The sequence below is a fragment of the Phalacrocorax aristotelis genome, chromosome 6, assembly GCF_949628215.1.
Source record: "Phalacrocorax aristotelis chromosome 6, bGulAri2.1, whole genome shotgun sequence".
NCBI classification, from domain to species: domain Eukaryota; kingdom Metazoa; phylum Chordata; class Aves; order Suliformes; family Phalacrocoracidae; genus Phalacrocorax; species Phalacrocorax aristotelis.
In genome coordinates, this window is record NC_134281.1 from 21,598,728 (window position 1) to 21,619,723 (window position 20,996).

Sequence of the window (20,996 nt, forward strand, 5' to 3'; positions counted from 1 at the left end):
TTTATATCCCACAGAAGGGCTTGTATGAGAATATCTATATGGAGGTGTATGCACTCTATATTTGTGCTTGTACATTCCCCTGTGCTCAGAGTGCATACTACAAGGGTTTTCAGTTCCTGATATAGTACTGTAAATGTAGGTGATGCCTTTCTGTGGAGGAGGTACTGTTATTGAAAGACTTTGATATTAAGTATAGAGCTGAAACGAATACTTAAACTAGAGAATATAATAACTATGTCTTAACTATAATAAAAAGATGAGTGCAGTGAGATTGTTAAAAGCATTACAAGGTTGAGTTTTGTATCAAAAGGAGACAAAACTAAGTACACTCTCTGGAATTTTTTTTCTGATGTGTTTACAGTTTGTGTATCAAAGTAAGTGTGCTTTGCTTAACGTGGTTACAAAGCTACTTACTGAATAATGATGGACATAACTATATCAGCTGGTGAACATCTCGGGGGGGTACACAGTCTGTCAGTTTTTAATCAATAAAATACTGGATTTTATTTCGGTGGCATAAAAATTTGACTGCTTTGCTAATAAAACCAAATTTAGCTTCCATGCTCTAAATCTGAAGTACACTTGAGTTGGTTTCCCTGTTTTCTTTCCTCTTTCCCTTTCTTACTAAAAAAATTTCTGGAAGATGCAATGTTGCCAGTTTGATCTCAGCTTAGAAACTTGAAGTCATTAGGAAATAATGGAAAACTGGATGTTGCTTCCAACTGCCTTTTTATTTCTTAACTTTGGTTTTAGATGGTGTGTTGCTGCTGGAAAATCCAAAAGGAGATAATACCTTGACCTTCACTGGACTTGTAGATGCTGTCTCCTGCATTTTTGGTCTTAAAAATTTAAAACTGATGGTTTTTAATGGAAAAACAGGTAAATGGAGTATGACAAGGAAAATTGAAAGTCTTTCTAGCAGCAGCTAGGAGTTATTTACTGTATAATTTTTCCATACTTATACAAAATTGATAAGAAAGTGCATAAGGAAATATTCTATTTTGTAGTCCTTAGCATATAAGACTATGTTTATAGTCACATCAAAATACTTCCAAAAGCTGCTGCTAAATGATGCTCATCTATTCTGTTCTCTTATTTCCATTGCAGTTCTCATCAGGGCAAAATCTGATTTATTTCAGTAAGTGTTTCCATCAGGTCCAGGCAATGCTATATATTGATGGCAAGCTGCCATCATCATTTGCATGCTTTTTTTTCCTTAATGCCTCAGTAGACAGGGTGAGAACTTAAATCAAATGCAAACTGTGGTCTGTAGAGGAAAAAAATATTGCTTTTTCACCCTAGAGAAAGTTGAGGATCTCTACATTTCTTCCTTTTAGAAAAATCTGTGGGATATTTTTGTAGCTTGAACTTGGGTTCTGTTAAGGCATGAGAATGTAAAATACTGTCTATGGATTATATATAGAGTTACTGGCTATATAATAGTTCTGTTCATTACAAAGGTAATATAGCTGAGACAGAAGAAAAACATGATGAAATATGTTACAATCAGTGACTATGAGACCCTACCAGCAAACTGGCATTCTCTCTTCTGAGATAAAGACGATGTTTTATTATTACATTATGTATAATATGTCAGTACATCAGGAAAAGTTACAACTTAAAAATCAGCACACTGAGAACGAGGTTGCACTAGTAGCCAAACACTTTAGTGGGTGAATAGAGAAAGTAGAGTACTTGTAGTGTCTGTGCTGTGATATGACTTTAGAGATGTTTGACCAGTAATAGTAAGCTCTTTGTATGTTCTTACGGTCATTTACAGGTACATCCTGAAGTTCAAACTTTGTCTGTTTCCACACCATTTATATTAAGTCTAAAATGAGTGACACAGAAATGATAAAATACTGCAGGAACTGTATTTGGCCAGCTACAGAAACTTCTGCTAGTGTGTTTTCACAGAAATATTACTGAAGCAACATATAAGAGGGAGATACTTTAATTGGCTGTTGTGGAAGGTTGTTTTGGGGTGACCACAGGACTGCTGAGGATCAGCGGTTTCTGTCTACCTGGGATGTCAGAAGGGGACTAGTCTTACTTGAGTCTGTAATGTCGCTGTTACCGTCTTTTCCTGAAAGTATTTCTAGAAGAACGTTTTTCGGTTTTTCATATCGGATGTAATGCACTTCCCTTACTGTGATAAAACCTTTTTCCAAGTTGTGCTTGGCTGAACTGAATAGTTCTATCATACAAAATGATTATTCTCTGCTTTCATTTATAGATGATTTACAGGAAATTCTGGATCCCTCAGTATCTTCCTCAAGTTTCAGTTATGTTTTAAAGGGGGTAATAGTTTTCATTTAAATAATTTTCCAAATATTAGTGATACGCTTCATAGTAGTGTGGTATGTGTCAACAGAGGTGGGTATGTACTAGTACAATTCATTACTATATAATTATTACAATTCATTCAGTACAATTATTAAGAGATGACCTGCAAAAGGCCAAGAAGTGTTGGTAAACTCTCATCTCATTAAGATTATAAGCAGTTTGACTCTTTTCTGCCACTAACAGGACAAAAGGATACGGCATCGATCTACTAATGCTGAATTCCTAAAGGAAGTGGTAAAGAAAATCTAAACCTTCTCTCTCCCTCAAAGGTTCTTTCCTACAGTAGTAACAAAGGCCTTATTTCTCTCCTTTCAACGTTGCTTTTGCTGTGTAGATATTATTCTGGGATTTCCCATCTTGGCGTGCTGATTTCTTCTTTCACTCTTTGTAAGTGGTCTGGGCAGAGCAGGTTTCTTCCCTGCCCGCTTGTTAACAACATGAAAATTCCCTTATTAGATTATCAAATTCACTTTTGTTGCACTTTAGTAGAGACGTCGAATAAGTATTGATCAGCAGAAGATATGGCTTCCTGAGGAGTTGGGGTTGAAGGGATATACAAAGAAAACACCTCTTTAAAATGTTGGAGAATAGACCCAAATTCTTGATATTTGGTTTGGATACAATCCCTTTACCTGTGTGAAGGTTGGGCAGGTAAAGCAACGTTAGGTGAGGCCTAATGGTGATTCTGGGGTCTGTTTAGGTGAGGCAGGGGGTTGGTATCAGGCACTTCACCTGAGAGAAATTGCAAAGAAAGGTTGCACACTCTGGACAAATTGTTGCTGAATTGTTCCCATGTGTGTTAACAAAATTGTGACCGAGTAAAACCGTATTTCTGGCTCCTTATTTTCCTTCCTGTGTTTTTTAAGGCTGTCCACTTCCAGTAATTTATTATCTTGTTTTCTAATTGCAATGAAGATTTACTTAGGGTTGCATAATGGCACAAAATTGGGCAGTTCTTGTACTAAGGCAGGCTAAAATGTCATGTCCCTGTTTTTCAGTGCAGCATTGAAATAATGGGATAAACATTTCTTCCCCAACAGTGTATCGATGCATTTTGAGTAACTGCAGAAACACTGAGCAAAGCTCTGGGATTTGTGATGACCGTCAGAAACTGAGAACAGATTTTGTCTCTTTTTACATTAAAAAAAATTAATCATGTAAAAGAAAGAGGCTGCACTCAAGTCAGATGGTAAAAAAACTGACTTTCTTTTTGCTCTAGATTGCTGAAAAGCTGAAAAATTTGTAAACTTATTGGGAATGGTTTTTGACTTGCAGTTGGCTTTCCTAGAAGTAGCCCATTTTCAAAAAGACCTATTTAAAAAAATATCACTTTGTTTGTCTTTATGGGAATAAATGAAGCTATAAATCATGTAGGGCTTAAAAAGCGAGGGGGAGGGAAGGTGAGGCAAAAATCCCTCTACAAACTTCTTAGTCCATGCCTTATTTCATCTTTCAGATAGCTAATTTGTTTTTAATTCTATTCTTAGCACTGTTTTCTGAACAAGAGTACAGAGATTTTGTTTTTTTAATCTTTAATTTTTAAAAGGCCATGAGGCTGTAAGGCACCTTAGGGGAGCATTACCACTTAAATCTCAGCTGCAGGAAGAAATGACTTAAAAGATATTTTAATATTGATGAGCACTTGTAATATCTGCTTATTTTCCAGTGTATTGTTATATATGAAAAATGGTCCACTTCTTTTTCTTGCTCTTATTAGAGGGTTATATGAACTGACTCCATTGACAGCACTGTATATAAGCTCTGGTCCTGTAATGCAAAATGCTAGGTTTGTTAAATACACAAATCACCATTACTGTAGCTCATGGCCTGTTTCCCTGTGCAGAGCCTGGCAGCTGGGTAATGTCAAACTCGAAGTTCTCTGAGCAGTGAGTTTCTTCCCCTGTAAAGCACTCTGCCTCCTAGCCATGACCCATGAATTATATGTCAATGGCCAGCAATGATGCTTTAGGGTTCCGCTGGGAAGAACCTGCTGCTGACCCCTTTTCTGTATGATGAAATCTTGTTAATTCCTCTCCACTTGTTAATTTAGTGTTTTTCTTGCTTTTCTGTACGTTAAAGCAAAAGCAAAGCCCCCTTCTGTGCTTGAGTATGTGCCTTGCACTTCGAACATACCAAACATATAAAGTATGTGGGTAGCTGATAGATGGCCACCATCACTGTAAAATCTGAGTTCTTGTAAACTGAATTTTAGAAGCAGCAATGAAGTTTAGCCTTTTTCTTTAAAGTTTTTAAATATATATAAAAATTATTTTTATTGTTTTTCTAGTTTCATTGATTTTAATTTTTATAAATTTTGTAAGTGTTGTTATTAAAGATAGAAATATATTTTTATAAATATGAAAAGTTTATTTTTAAAAGATAGCTTTTTAGAATCTTATATGTAGTCTGAGGTCTTCATCCTTCCTTAGGATGGTCTCATAAGCCTTCCACAGTGCATTTGCTTTGCTTTGTGGCAGTTGGCGACATTTTGAGAGCTTGTAGCCTGTGATTACTTTTTAACCGTTTGTGGGGTTTGGGGTTGGGTTTTTTGTTTTGTTTTGGGCTTTGGTGGGGGATTTTTTGCTTTTTGAATGGTTTGGGTTGGTTTTGAGTTTGTTTGAGTTTGGAGTTTGGGGTTTTTTTCGGGTTTGGGTTTTTTTAATTTATTTACTTTTAAGTTTACAAACATCTTTGGAAAAGGGAGTGCCACTTCTGCCCCTTTGAAATTCATTCAGATGAACTAATGGAAAATAAGCTTTGTAAAGCTTAACCTCCCTGACATGCGAGTAGGGTTGATATGGAATGAAAACCTGTTGGAAAGAGATGACAGATGTGCCTGGTCCGTATGTACAGGCAGTGCACAATTCTTACAAGAAATCAAATTTATAAATTCTTCCTGGATTTGGTCTTGGGAGTTCTCTTGTAGCTGCAAAAGCTTTGTAGCAGATAGTGATGTTATTTCTCTGTACCTCTAATGTTGTGGCTATCAGCAGCTTTTTTTTTACCTCTCTGACAGACAGGTTCATGTAGGTAGCACAGAATGCAGCCCTTCACTTCTATTGCAGAAACTTCATTAGCTTCTCATCTGAGTGCTTTCAGGGTGCTGGTATTGCCTTGAAAATCTTTTGAGATGTGGGTCCTATTTTGGGTCTGATCTCCCATCATTTTCTAAATATGTGTGGCTGGAATGATCTGCTGATTCATTAAACACAACTATTAATGCAGAAGACACATTCATGAGCTACCCAGCCATTGGTTTTTAGATCTACTGTCATCTAGAGTTTAATGAGGGAAATACCCTGATGTTGCATAGTAATGCGTATCCAGTGCTGCCTCAGCTAGGGAAGTCAGGGTACAGGCAAAGATCATAGGTCTTAATTTAATGAGGTAGAAATAGTTGGCTTAAGTGAATAATTACTTGCTTGTTTTGAATTATTTACTATTTATTGCGGAAGTAATCATGTTGTATATTTATGTGCATGAGAAATGTTATATAGGTGCTAATTTCCACAGCAGACAAAGGACTATGTGTTGTTAAGAAAACCAAATACTGCACAAATTCCATTTTTCAAAATGGGAAACACTTCTACAGTGGAATCAGTAGTTAAAGACTCATTGTCAGCTAATTAATCGAACCAGAACTGGACTGTGGCTTCTGTAATGGCCTGACTGCTCTAGTTTATTTTTCAGAACTGATAAACAAAACTGACTTACTTAGTCTCAGCGGAAAGACTCTACATGTGACAACAGGGTCACCACCTGCTCTGATCAACTCTCCCAATGCTCTGCTCTGCCAGTACATCAATTTGCAGTTAGTGAATGCAAAACCGCAAGGTATGTAGGATACCGATCTCTCCTCATTTATAGGCTGAGCTTTTTGTGATATAAGCTTTGGACACTATTGCTTACTGATGAAGTTAAGTACATATGTTTTCATTGGCAGATGATGATTGTTGTTTATTTTTTCCTAGTATTTGCTTTCTAATAAATACAGTGTTTATATTTAGCTTTTCTCCCACTTTTCATAAAAGGAGCCAGTTTTGAGATAAGAGACCGCATTTAAACATGAGCCCTTCAGCATTGTTCTGCTATTTGTGACCATCAGCTCACCTGTGCAGCTTATTTTAAAAGGCTGAGTCTAAAGCTGACCAAAAATGAAGGAGGAGCCTGCTCTTTACCAAGACATTGTAAACAGCCTGTGAAACACTTCTTAGTGCTATTTAAAAGCCAAATGAATTGTATTATTGTCCTGATCTGGAGTATAAATATGTAATAACTAGTATTTGTATACTATATCTATACACCGTATAAATAATAGATATTATACATATATGTGTGTGTATCTTCATAAAGATAGTATGCAATTCTGTTCCACAGCTGCTAATCTTGTAACTTCTACTCTGAAATGTCATGTTGGAATAGCTATGTTGTTAGTCACTTGCTCTTAGTCTCTACCCCGGTATGAGTCCTTACTGGACTGTCCAAGTGGAATCTTATTGACACTACTGGGGGAACCTACTTGGGCCTAAAATGCATTTTTAGCTGGGGATTTGATTGTCAGGAGGTGCTCCATGAGCTTCTGTAGTTCTTAGCGGTTTGTGTGTCGTCTTGAAGTATTTAATGATCCCCAGTCTCCGGGTTATCCCATTGACCCATGTAAAGAATTCTGCAAGGTTTTCTTTTGTTTGTCAAGCTGTTAATAATTACTTATCCTTCTGATTCTATAATTCCTGAACTCATTTAGTGAATATCTGTAAGTAGGTTGGTACTGGTAATTACTCAGCACTGTGAAGAAATAGAGATGAAATGGAAGAAGAAATCCTAAATTACAATTTCCCAAGATAAATGAGGTAGATTATTCCTCACCAGTAGTGATTCAGCTGTGTTTATCTTGTTCAGAATGTCAGAGAGGAATGGTGGGAACTCTTCTCATGGAAAACCCTGTTGGTCAGAATGGATTAACGTACCACAGTCTTCTACATGAAACAGCAAAAGTTTTCGGGCTCAGAAGCAGGAGGCTAAAATTGTTCCTGGATGAAGCGCAAACTCAGGGTAAGCGCAGACTTTTGGTTTGCTTGTCCAAGGATACCTGGGAGTTTTTGTTGAGGAGCAACTAACATAGCCTGAGATCTAGTTTAATTACTAAATGCACACTACTTATTTATGCATTGGTTTCTAATTTTGCCCAGTAATAATAAAATCCTTTAAGTGCACATATATATTTAGAAATTCAAAGTTCTAATGCATTCCCTTCATGAAATGGCCAAGACAAGGTCTGTAGAAGTTTCTTCCTTTTGAAATAGAAAGGTCAGTCAGCAATGTAAGGGGTAGTTACATGCTGCTGTAACTATGCAGAGAGCGAATCTCCTCCTAGAAGTGAGTTAGTGAGAAGTGTGAATATTTTAAGAACCTGTTCAAATTGTTCCTGTAACATTCATATTGTTGCAGATATTTTTTTTCCTTCCTTTTGGAGAATGAGAGTGGGTGGAAAAGAGTATTGGATCTATTTTAGAGTTTTGTGAGTAGGTCAGACTAGGCAGCTGCAATTCATTCAGAATACCTGAAAAGGAAGAAACTTCATCACATAGTCGCCTATCTGAAATGTTAAAAATCTTCAAAAACCACAGACAGATGGTGAGTCTTAGAAGCAAAAATTTATGATTCATGAGGAAGATAAGGCTAGAGATGTAGCCACGCCCAGTGCTAAAAAGTTGGACCTGAGAAAGATTTGGGACTTTATTTGACAGGAAGAATGGATCAAAAACTGTGTGGTAAAAAACCCCAGATACTTCTATGTATTCAGAAAAATCCAACTCTTCGAATATAATGACATATAAAGGATGCTGTCTCCAGTTTGGGAAGGATACCGGACCCGTAACCTTAACTCACCACATGTTAGGTTGCCTGTCCAGAAGTTAGACATCTTGTTTAAACTAGGTGTCTAATCCTGGGATGGGGTGAATTTTCTCAGGAGGTGCCTGTCAGCTGATGAGGGGAGGAGGATTGTGGCTCTCTAGTGTAGCTGGCTAGAACCAGCATCGCATAGCTATCCACCTGGGCTAGAGGGATTCATGTAGGATAGATTAGAACCAGAACAAGGAAGATGGGGGTTCTTCGGTTGTGGATTTTTGGGGTTTTGTTGTGTTTTTGTTTTTTAATTTCATGTTGACCTGAACTCTGTTCAAAAGCCATTTTTGTAAGTAAAATGGATCTCAAATGTTGATTAGACTTTCTAGTGATAGTTAGAGCTAATGCTAGAAGTAATGTGCTAAATGCTGGTAACAAACATAGAGAACTGGAGGCTGTAGTGTTTAGAAACAGCACAAGGTGTAAGAACCAAGTATATCAACCACACTTCATCTACATAAGCAAAAATGCATTTATGTGCGAAACCTTGCTGACTAGGAATTTAGCCATTCAGGAGCAACTGATGTTATGTGTATTTCTTTTTGGTTTCTATCATTGCTACAGGGCAGAAGGGTTCACAGCAGCGTATGTCTTAAGATACTAAAATAACTCTTGTAGAAACTTTTCAGCTTTGAAAGAGGGAAATAACTGACAAACCAGGAAAATGTATAGCCTTTAAGTCCTAATTCTCAACCGAGATGGGTACCCATCTCAATTTCAGTAAGGCTTTTTAAAAATGCCTTACCTAAAGAAATCACTATAACGTATTTGTAGTATGAATTCTCCAGAACTATTTCAACTTTAAAGTTTATAGAGTGATAATTCATGATGATGTGAAAGAACAGATTTGATAACTCTTCAAAGGCTAAAACAACTGATTTGGTCTTTTTGAGACTCAGAACATAAAAAACTTGGTCATATGTAGCTAACACGTGCTTATGCTGTACAGCTATGCTTCTGCTATCTCAGATTTAATTCTCACCACGCAGCTTTTTTAATAACAGGTTTTTTTACAGTGTGAACACTGGAATCGTCATACTTTATCTTCAGACATCTTATATAAAGTGCTGCATATAAAACAAATATTTTGATGCCTCTGGAAAACATTAGTTCAATTATGTGGTTATGTGTATTATTGCAACTTTGTAATCCCTTATTTATCTTTTCATCAATGTATTTCAAGGTCCTACCTTCAAAAGAAAAAAGTTCACTCTCTTGAGTAGCTCTTTTTATGGTTTAGACTAAAAATAACAAATTATCTGCTGTTAACCATTTGAAGTGTTTGATGAAAATAACCCATGAATTGGAAGGTTGATGTCTGTTTTATAAAAAGAAAAACACTTGGTAGAAAAGGAGTTATCCGCTTTGAAAATATTATTTTTATCAGGTACAGGCAGTTGGGCATCTGCCGTCTATTGCACAAAAGCTTGCCAGCTTTTCAGAAACAAATGTGGTTTTCACCGTCCTTTTGGAATATTGGAAAAACATTCTGTAAATAAATGTCAAAGTGGTGAGTGTTGCTTATTTGTGAGATTGAAACATGTGTTACAGGTAGCTGATTCAGAGACACGTTCATGAAGAAGGCAATACTTTTTCATGTGCTAACTTCAAAGCCTTCCCTTGGAGGAATTGGCAGAGAAAGGAGGATGTCCTTATGTTTTGTTGACAAATCAAGTGTCCAATTTCTAAAAGCAATTATTGTGTTAAATATTGCTGAAAATAGTTCCTAATTTTTTCAGGATTTTAAAAATAAGTAATTTAAAAAAAGACTTTGAGACCAAGTTCCTAGTTTGTTTGGCTGCTTCTGCAGTCAAAAGTAACTTTTTTACATACTGATGTAACATTTTCATGGGGAGGGAAGGAAGGTCAATGAGGGCATAAAGCCCTAATTGCTGGATCGGATTATACCACCACTCTTGTCGTTCTATAAATGGGTATTCAGCTGCTTAAATCAGAACATTACACTGGAAGAGAACGCCTTAAAAAGAGTACCTTCGTGATCCATATGGGCTTCTTAATTCTTTAACTAATAGATGGCTTTTAAACTTTGATGCAGACTACATCTCAGTCTAAAAATGAAATATTAAGGCCCCCATCTTTCTTTGAAAAATGTTAGAAGGAGTGTGTGTACTGTAACATGGAACCAAAACTCCTTTCTGCCATTTCTAGAATCAGTTTTCACTTGGCCATCATGTTACCAAACTGCTTTTGCATTGTCTCCATGGATGCACTTCGCAGACTTGCCTCCCCCCCACACACACGCAGTGCCCTTGGTCACTGTCAGCTGGAGATGAGCCCAGGTTAGAGCAGCATGAATATCGGACATCAGTCCTGTGACAGTGCAGTACACTACAAAATTGTTTCTACTGAAAAAACACCCAGCTGTTCTGAATGTATTTATCTGTCATTTGGGCTAAGAGTAGTGCCAAAATTTAAAATTATCTTTTATTTGCTTCTGTTGTCTATAGGGATTCTAGTGTGCTTTTGCTTTGGTTTCAGTGGATGTATTTGAGTTACCACTTAGTTTTTTGCCATTTTGAAGTTTCTTGATAGAGACCTCTGGTGTATTTGGTATTCAGATTACTTTTGTTCCAAAGTTGTACCTCCCAGTATTCAAAACAATCCGCTCTGTTATTGGCGTAGTTTGCTACAGCTGACAGGTGCTGGAAGTATTGAGCTAGCAAGCATCTAACTTCTCTGGAAAAATGCTCCGTAAGGTGGCAAGAACAGTGAGATTTCCAGCTCCTACCAACTTCGCAGGTGACTTTTTCTGTAGCCCCAAAGTACAATTACTCTGTGTTTGTGTTTCATAAATAATTATAACCCCAAATCAGCCTGTTGGAAATACACTATATCCTTAAAAGAGGTTTGTTGTTGAGACTTCATCCTATTACTGTCCCAAACTATGTCCATATAGCTATGAAAAGACTTAAGGAATTGATCTGGTATGGTATGAAATTCTTTAGACATACGGGACAAGATTGCAACATTGTTTTTTCAGCAGACACTACTACAATCCTTGTTTTACATATAGAACTCAAGTTTAATGTATGTGTGTTCTTATTCTTGTACTCCTTCATGTCCTGTGTTTTGTCTTCTGTCAGTGATGGGGTCCTAGAGGAGATGGAGCTCTGTGTGGCCATCCTTAAGTAATGTTAATAAGGGACTCTGGTTTTCAGCGCATTGTGTTGAATTGTTAATATTGACTTGATTGCATTATAAAATAATTTTCTGAACTAGGAATTATTCTGTGTGGATGTGAAGCTGGAAGCTGTGGGCTGACATAGGCTTTCAAAAACTTCCACTTTGTAACCTAGAACAGTATCTTCAGCTCCTGCAGTGGCAATCCTGACATGTGGTGACCCTTCCTTTAATGCTCCGGGCTTTAACAGGAATTCTGAGCTGCAAGTTTCTGTCCAAGTCCTGTTTTGCTTGAACCAGTAGAACTGTCTGAATAAAGGGGGGAAAAAAATTAGTTTTACTTCTAAGCGAGAGCAATAATTTTGTTCTGTTTCTCTCTTTTTTTTTTTCTTTTTTTTTTCTCCTTTGGTTCAGAGATCACAAAGGACATATCCATGAAGAACCTGAACATGAAGACTGTGTATGTTCACGTTATACCTACCACAGCTGAATGTTGAGAATTCCATTTTTATGAATAAGACCATGTAGACTTTTTCGCCTCCCAAAATGAAGTCAAATTAAAGTTGTATGCTTTTAGATGAACATCTGAGTTGTGTATGGTACTTCTAACATCTCAAATCGCACACAGGATGTTTTATACCAGTGCATGTCTACTGTGCTGCTGTTTGGTTTCAGATTCAACATATTTTCATTATGTTACCTTATACTGTAAAGGCTGTTCAGAAGAATGTCAGAACTCCTTAGCCTTGGATATCTATGCAGTAATATGCCTGAAAGAAATGGGACTAGTACCTCAGTGATGCTGTTCTCTGCCTGTCCTTTATGCAGGGGGCATCTTTGATTTTCTAAACTGTGGTTACCTACAAGGCTCTATGATATGTATACCATGTTACAATAGTGTGTGGCTGTTGGTTTAAAATACTCCCTAACTTTATTCAACACTTGGAAGAATAAATTTGCTTCATCTCCAAACTCTTGTTTCCCTGCGTTCAGAGTACTTTGCTTCCTTACATTTTCTAAAGATGGTAATGCTTAGGTACACTGTATAGATCAGGAAAACCTAGAGAAACTCAAAATCTGAAAATGTTCATACTGAATGCTAATGTCTGTGTGGTTTGTGATACCGTCAGGTTTTGGGGATTTTGTTTGGTTAAGGTTTTTGGGGAAGGCTTCAGATTTACAAGCAGTTTTGGATTGAAATCAGTGTTGGGTTTTTAGTTTTTATAATAGTCAATGCAACTTGCCAAATGTTTTAGTGTTAACTTGTATATCTGTAGGCAAGTGAAAAAAAGGTGCAACCATTTTCAGTTTGAGGATGGTTTTTGGCTCGTTAACTTAAACTAGAAACTTAAGCACCCTTAAGTTTCACTGCATTTCAAGAGTGGTATTAATCAGTGTTGAAACTTGTTATTGCCCAGCATACTGAACGTGAGAATGTGCATGCAGCTGCCTTTGCTGCTGTGCCTTTATTAGCTTCCCGAGAACAAGATTACGTACACAGCAAACGAGCATTAAGAGAGTAACGCTTTGTAAGAATAACAAAGTCGTGCTTAGCATGTTTTTCCATTGCTCTGTTTTTCGTCTTTAAACTATGAATATAAACCAAAGCTTTTTTCGTGATAACACTATGGTAGTGGGAATAACTATAAAATGTTCTGTGTAACTACTGTGCTCTAGTGGACCATACTGAAATTGTAAGGACTTGTTTGAAGTAAAGCAAGTCCCTGGCATTCAGCTTATATATACCACTGCAGAATTGTTAGTTGGCTATGATCTCTTATCTCTAAAGCGTACTGACAGTGAATGGTAGGAACATGTTGTGACCCATTTGGGTAAACTTGTGCTTTTTCTACCTTCCTTTTCCACATCCATTTTTAGTGTTCTTTTTTATTATTATTATCCTGGATAATATCTAATCATTGGTTGAAAGATTTTGTCTCATGGGGTCTTGAAGTGCGGAAAGTTTCCTACTAACTTTCTTACTGACATTTCCTAATGCACTTGTATCACCCCATCTAGGTTTGGCTAAAAATAGTATCTTGACTTGATGTGATACTTTTCAGGACTTATATACTTCAATTAGCTTCCCTCTTAAATAGCTTGTTATACAGATTAGATCCTGGACCTCTATTGTCTCTGAGAAAAGCACTACCTAGGCACTCACAGACAGTGTGTTACACCATTAATTAAGCTCTGTAGGAGTTTGTATCCTTGAATACTGATGTAGTCTGCTGACCTTCTGCTGTTGCCTTTCACCTGATAGCAATACAGCACACTCTGTTTTGAACTCATTGAAATGTGTGCAGCATCCAGTGGTCTACAGGTGTTGGACTCTGCTGAAACAGTGTTTTGCAGTCAGGGAGCTGTAGGCACTGATACAAAATAGATCTGTTGTTATAGCTGTATCCAGAAATCCACATCCTTACACACACACAGAGCTGTATTCCGTGTCCCGTCTCCCCCCCCTTTCTTTCCTTGTCTCAAAAACACCCGCTTGAATCTGTAGAGGCTGGTTTGGGCTGAAAGTTTGAAGCTCAGTGTGCTCGCCCTCTCATTTCTGCCAGGTAGGAATTCACTAGCTGATCCTAACTGGCACCCTTGACAGCATCTTTAGCAAAAGGGCCTGCATTGAATGTGACTGGTGACAGGATGACATCCATGTCAGGCTTAGCTGAGATAGACCAGCAAAGCTGTGTGGACAGTATAGCAACAGGGCTGTTTGTTCCCTGTCAGTCTAGTTTCCATCTTCCCTCAGAATAAGTCAATGTAGTGGTGGGTCAGGCTAGTTATATACCATAGTCATTTTATTTCCTTTTTTTGTTGCATGTACAACAGACAAAAACTTGCATTTCTGTTTTGCTTTCATGCAGTAAAAAAGTAGTGGCTATTGGTATCCTTCTGCAAGTAACTTCCTTCCAGAGAAAATAATGGTTTTAAGGAGTGAAAAAAAAAATTAGTTTCTCCTCATCCCGTTGGAAGTTGAATAGCAGCCGATCAGCTGTATGGCCTTTTTGCAACTTGGAATGCCTCCGTTTTTCTTTCAGCAAAGGTGGAGTCTGGGCATCCTTGCCATTTCTGGTTAAGCACAAAGCAATTTTTCAGTATGTCAAGTATTTTTTTTTTTTTTGCTCTTTATCTGATTTCTTATGGGATAGACTTGACACTGATTAAACAGATTGAAAAAATAATGTATGCAGCTGTGCAACAGAAGGTGAACTTCAAAATAGTCTCAAATGGTTTCCTTTAGCATCTTTCTTTCAAAGATGGAACAAAAGAGCAAGCAGCACGGTATCATCCATGCACGGTAACAGCTTTACAGTATGAATGTTATTTGCTGAGTTAATTTTACTCTTGCTGTGCTGTGAGTGGTGGTTAGCTGGGGTTGGGGGGAGGGTGTGCCTTCAATTACCTATATTTTCTGCAGTTAAAACGTTTATGTAACCAATATAATTATAGCTTTTACGTAAGGGGGGGTGGGGGGGGGTGTTCCTATTTCAGGGTGCCTGGGTATTTCAGTTAATTTCCAGTCTGTGTCTGGCCAAAGTTCTAATTAGGGGTCACAAAGCTCCTCAGAAGACTTCTAAAATTCCTTGTAGATGCAATTAGAATAAAATTGTCCCTAAATATATGTAAAGATTTTTTTTTATTAAGACCTTCTTGGGTCAGAAACAAGGGAGTTCTGTATATATTATCCTAATTTTGCAGTTTGTTCCGATTTTCTTTAGTGTTCAAAACACTGCAGTGGGTATCTCCTAAATAAGCAAAATGCACCCTGGCACTTAATGTCTGCTGTGTTTGATCAAGGATGACAGCTGGACAGCTGTGCATAAAGTACTTCCACGGAGTATCATTTGTAGTATATCTGAAGGACAAATTTCCTAAGTCAGCAATTTTGCAATGGTGAAGACTACCAAACTCAGAGGTAGAGCACGTGTTGTGTGATTATGGGATCTTTGGGGCTTACATTGCTTATAGATTCCATTTGCCAGGCATTGCAAGTGACAGGAGGGGAAAACAGAAGCAGCATAGCAAACAATTTAGGAAAGCTTATACTGCAAATCTTGCTTATGGACACCCTTGCTTAAGGATGAAGGATCCTGAACATTCCTGAAGATAAGTGAATGTTTGTAAGATGAAAAAGCAATGTTGCTTAATGTGTCAACTGAACAAGCAAAAAAATAGGCTTATGCTGTTAGAAACCAAGAGCTTTACAGCAAAGGGAGCTGCAATGGATTAGTAATTAAACAAGAACTAATAATTTCATACTCTTGCCAAACAACACAAGTACCAGAAAAAGCAAGCACTGGGCTGTATAAACAAGACTATCTGTAAGATGATGAGGTAATCTTTCCAGTGAAGTACTGATAAGGCTTCTACTGGAGCACTGTGTCCAATTTCGGGAATCATGCTGTGAGGAAGATGTTGACCGTTTGGAGGGAAGCCAATGAGGAGAAGCGGGAATAAGGTCTGGGAAACATGATCTGTGGGGAAGGACTGAAAGATTTGGCATGTTTAGTCTACAGCAGAGAAGGCTGAGGGTGAGATGTGATAAGTTTCCCCGTAAATAAATAGTAATTGCAAAGACAATAGTAAAGAACTAGTTTTCAAGAGGCTTGCCGTTAAATTGGATGGGAATTTTCGGCCACACATGAGGAAAAGCCTTCTGATGATAAGGAAAATCTGCCCCTGGAATGGGTGGCCTAGGAAGGTGACAGGATTTTCATCAAGGATGGGTTTAAGAAGAGGCTCTGAGAGGGTCCCCAAGGAATAGCTTAGACATAGATTTTTCTTTCTGGAGCTGCAGGTAGACTGGAAAACCTCTCAAAGCCTTTTCTGACCCATTTTTAAAATTTATTTTATCATCTAAGGAAAAAATGAATTTTCAGAAAATTCTTGACAAATTTCAGCCTGTCATTAGCTGATCTATGAAAATTACTGTGGAAAAAAGAAAATAAACTGTTCATTAGTTCTAAGGTATATTTTGTATTCAGATGTCTTTAATAATGTGTCCATCATTCTGATGTCTGAACACCTCTATGGCACCTTGAATGCTTTTACTGCACTCTTTGATTTTTGTATTTCACTATGTTCTAATGTCATTGAAAGAAGCATGCCAGCACAAATGTTGCTTAGGTGAATGTCAAACCTGCATTTGACTATACATAGTAGACTATTTGGTATGTGGTTTATCAGCTATTATATGTACAAGCCAGATGCGCAAGTAGAATTTGCTGGCAATATTTGGGTACCTTCAAGAATCTGTCATCCACTTGACATTAAACAACTAGCATCTAGCTTAAATGATCAGCTCTATTAGAGGAATGAAAATTACTGTATTAAAGGCACAGAAAGTCGATTAGAAAACCCACAGGTTATATATGTGCATGACAGCTGCTTGCCCCAAAGGACAAGGGACAGGACAAACTCAAACTGGCACATTTAGCTTATACTGCACATCATTGGATGATACCATTAGTCTTGTGGACTTGGGAGGAGCTTACTCTTGATCTTAATTCTCCAAATGAATTAGCACAGAAAAATGTCTTGGGTTCCTGTGTTATTTTTTTAATGACCTTTTTTCTCAGCTGCTTTGCCCTCCCCTCAGTGGCTTAAACTTACAGTTCAAAACTAACAAAGCAGATTAACTGGGAGACAGCCACAGGAGTTTCTACACAGTGATTATGTGAAGATATAATCACTGATGATGGCATGGTATCAGAACATCTATATTTGTGATGTTTCAAGTGTACTGATGGTCAACATTGCCAAATTAGTATTTTTTTCTAATCTATGTCTGGTCCTAGACTTTCTGCATTTTACAATATGGAGTTCTGATCTCAATTTCACAGAAGGCATTGAATCTCTTCCTCTCCATGGCTCAGTACAACCACTGCCCTGTGAACCCATGCTTTCATTTTTATAACTTCTGTGCATTAGCCAAAACCCACTGTATAATCCAGATAGATGTCATCCTTCCCCCAAAGAAAACAGAAAAGAACCAGTAACATTAATCATCAAAAAAATGGAAAAATCTACACAAAAGGAGTCATATAAATGTAGACTTAATGGTCTGTGTCCAAATGACATTTTTCTAATATCATCGAATACAAAATACAAACACAAAAGGCACATCATGAAGAATGACAGCAGTCTTAGCAAAACTTAGTTTGACAAAATTGTCAAATATTTAGCGCTGACCTCCATTATTGTGTGAAATATTGTTTTCAGCTGGTCTTATAGTGAGTGCCCAGGCCTATAATTAGGGTAGATTTCTTAGGAAATGTACTAACCTGAAGTTGCACAGCCAAACACTGAGGATACCAAAGCATTGCTTCCCTTTGCCGTGTTTCTCTGTGATGGGAGTTTGCATGTTGCAACATTGTTCTTTGACTTTGAGCTTGTTTTGGCAACTGGCTGCACAGTGGTTTTTCATTCCTGCCCTTCTATTCTAGTTTCTTGTGTATGGACGCAAGGGATTGTTAGACTCAAAGCTACATTTCTGAAGCAGGAATTGTCTCTGTGCTGAACCTGGGAGGCACAGACATGGTGACTACTGACAGGGGGTCCAGTCTTAACATTTTTTTTTTCCCATCACGACACACTTCGAAGTTCTTAAGAATGGTAGTCATATTACTTTGCTGTTTTCCAAAAAGGCATTTTGCAGCTGACAGTTCAATAATGTTTATTTATCGTTTTAAACTTTAAGGGTCTCTTTGAAGACTTGGATCTCCGTCTGTCTTGAGTTAATTCCTACTTGCAGATTACTTTTGTGATGTGCATGAGTTGCTAAATGAAAACAGTGACTTTACTCATTAAATACGTCATGCATATGTGACATGAACAGTGAAGTCACTGAAGGGGAAAAAATCCAAACCCATGATTACTTTTAAGGTGAAAAAATGTGCTGATAATTTTGTAGGTTTACATTTTTAGAAATTAATACATTGACTTGAAGCCTGTGAGTCTTCTCCTGCTTTCTGCTTAGCTCTGTAGCAAAGTATCGTCTCTGTCTACTGTGTTACTCCCAAAGCTGCCATTCAGAGCCTGAATCCAAATTAATCTTTGTTATATGATGTCAAAAATAGAGAAACTGACCCAGGAGTTGCTAGCAGCAAGCAATTACTCTTAAATAATTTCCATTATGGGTGGGGGTGGGGTGGCAGGGGAAGAGGAAAGTAATGAAGTAGGAACAAAGTGAAAGATTTTAATGCAATTGTATATAAGGAAATAGCAGACAAGGGGACAGAAACACAAAGTACATGTAGTCTTTATTGCAAGATTGTCTCCTTAAGCAGATGGGTTTAGAGCATTGAGTTGCAAGAGGCCAAAGGAATTTACATATTTACATGGGGCAATAATATCAAACTGGTTTTGTACATCTTTGTAGTAATATACCTACAATGTTGTCAATTTAGAACTATTTTTACATGGAATAAAAATACACTGAAAAAAATGTATCATCCTCTTCATAGAATCATAGAATCATAGAATCATTAAGGTTGGAAAAGACCTCTAAGATCATCAAGTCCAACTGTCCTCCCAACACCACCATCCCTCCTAAACCATGCCCTAAGGTGCCACGTCTACCCGTTTTTTTTGAACACCCCCAGGGATGGTGACTCCACCACCTCTCTGGGCAGCCTGTTCCAATGCCTGACCACTCCTTCAGTAAAGAAATGTTTCCTGATATCCAATCTGAACCTCCCTTTGTGCAACTTGAGGCCATTTCCTCTTGTGCTGTCACTAGTGACTTGGGAGAAGAGACCAACACTCACCTTACTACAGCTTCCTTTCAAGCAGTTGTAGAGTGAGATAAGGTCTCCCCTCAGCCTCCTCCAGACTAAACAATCACAGTTAAAATATTTTTCAGTTGTAGCTGGTGGTTTTGTGTTATGGGTCTCGGCATTTTCCTGTATTACACTGGATATTATCAGAAGACGATGGTTACAGTGGGGCTTCTCTTTTTTGGGTAATATGAAAATCTTAATCTTACAGTAATTTTAACAAAAGAAGGCAAATTAATCCCATTTTGGGGGTCTAAATAAAGTGCAGAGCTCTACAGTAAACAGAATTTTCTACCTGCTGAGGTCTCTTACTACAATACTCTAGAACTGGTTCAGACATTTTTCTAGCCTTGTTGGATATATCACCTAAGTTGGAAAGACCTTCTTAGAGCAGTACCTTATCTCTGTTCACACAAACGTGTTAATTTAATTTATAAAATGCAGATGTTTAGCATGCATGTCAGCAATGGAAGGTTATCTATGACACTGGTTGTTTCAGAAAGGAACTGCTCCTCAGTGCCAGAACTTAGGACGCAATGGAATCACAATGTGAAAGTGGGGGCATCAGTTACTGTCAGTAATAGCTGAAGTAGTCATCTGAGCACAATTTTATTGCATAAAGTTTAGTTGCTCTTATTTGATTTTGATTTCAGCATCATAAAGCTTGCAACCAAGACTCAGACTTCCCTGCTGTCCATTAAAGGTAATGATGAAACTAGAGGGAGACAAAGCCTACCATAGAGGATGTAAGAGATTGTTTCAAATTAGAACACAGCCATTCTTTGCTGTACCAATGTTCTCTGAAGACCAGCTAGTTTGAACAGCTGTTGCATTTAAGGAAGTCAAGGGATGTTACATAGAAGAGCTTCTTGGAGGATGCACTGCCAGAGCGCTGGTGAGCCATCGCAATTCCTCAGTATTATACTGAGGAAGAAGAGGCAGTTTCTGAAGCAGACAAATGTTTATCTGTTGGTGGTTTTCCAAAGAGAGTTAAAAGTGTCGCCCTGGGGTTTTTGAGCTCAGCAGAAAGCCCATGTACATCTGGAAGAATTGCTGTCTGCTTTCAGTATGGTGTTTCATTTAATCAGCAGACAGTTGAGTTGTGCATTAAATTCAGCTTTCATATAGACTTAATGTCATGATTAAATGGCTGATAATACATTGCAGCTTTTCTATAGTTTTAGATTAGTTCAGGGGTGGCAAAAATAGAGAATATGATACAAGGGTGCATTTGGGAGAATGAATTTTTATAGCTGTTGGTCAGGCGTACATAACTTGACCAGAAGTTTTTACTTTGGAAATCAGGAGTTCCATAATAATGCAATACAACAATGAGTACAAACAAAAAGGGTGTACAGGTGGGCATACAGATTTAATCAAGGAAAGTGAATATTTACACCAAAATAAAAATACTTTTAAGTTTAATTAGTGAAGCTTCTGGGGATTTAAACTCAATAGCAAATTAGTAAGGATTTGAGATGAGGACTGTGGTTGCTGACAGGAGTGCACCTGTCAGTGTCATTTATGGTTTTCTGTTGGATAGTCTATTTTTCTTAATATAACAATGATATTAAAAATCACTTCCCACAGCTCATCTATGTTTATCATTTTGAGCCCCAACAGTGTAACGTCCTTCACCCTCCCATTCTTTGGATAAAGCTTGTTAAAGAAAACCTAGACCTGATATGCCTTTTACAGCTGAGGCTGAAACTTAGTCCAGGAGTTCTCAGCAGAGCAGAGTTGAATTAATGAAATAACTTTTTTTACATCTCAAGTACAATATCTAAATTGCTGACCTTGAAACTTCTTAGAAATATC

The 20,996-nt window shown here is 37.6% G+C and overlaps 1 protein-coding gene across 5 annotated transcripts in view; it reads left to right on the forward strand.

Moving 5' to 3' along the window:
* The window catches only part of IARS1 (isoleucyl-tRNA synthetase 1), a 116,933-nt gene extending 104,957 nt beyond the window's left edge, over positions 1-11,976 (forward strand). For all 5 annotated transcript variants that reach the window (XM_075096592.1, XM_075096590.1, XM_075096591.1 and 2 more), the window contains exons 31-34: positions 754-879; positions 6,037-6,180; positions 7,246-7,398; positions 11,809-11,976. In XM_075096592.1, coding sequence (XP_074952693.1) covers positions 754-879; positions 6,037-6,180; positions 7,246-7,398; positions 11,809-11,891 — 506 coding nt within the window. In that variant the 3' untranslated portion in view covers positions 11,892-11,976. The remainder of the gene's footprint in view (positions 1-753; positions 880-6,036; positions 6,181-7,245; positions 7,399-11,808) is intronic.
* Positions 11,977-20,996: the final 9,020 nt, after the last annotated feature.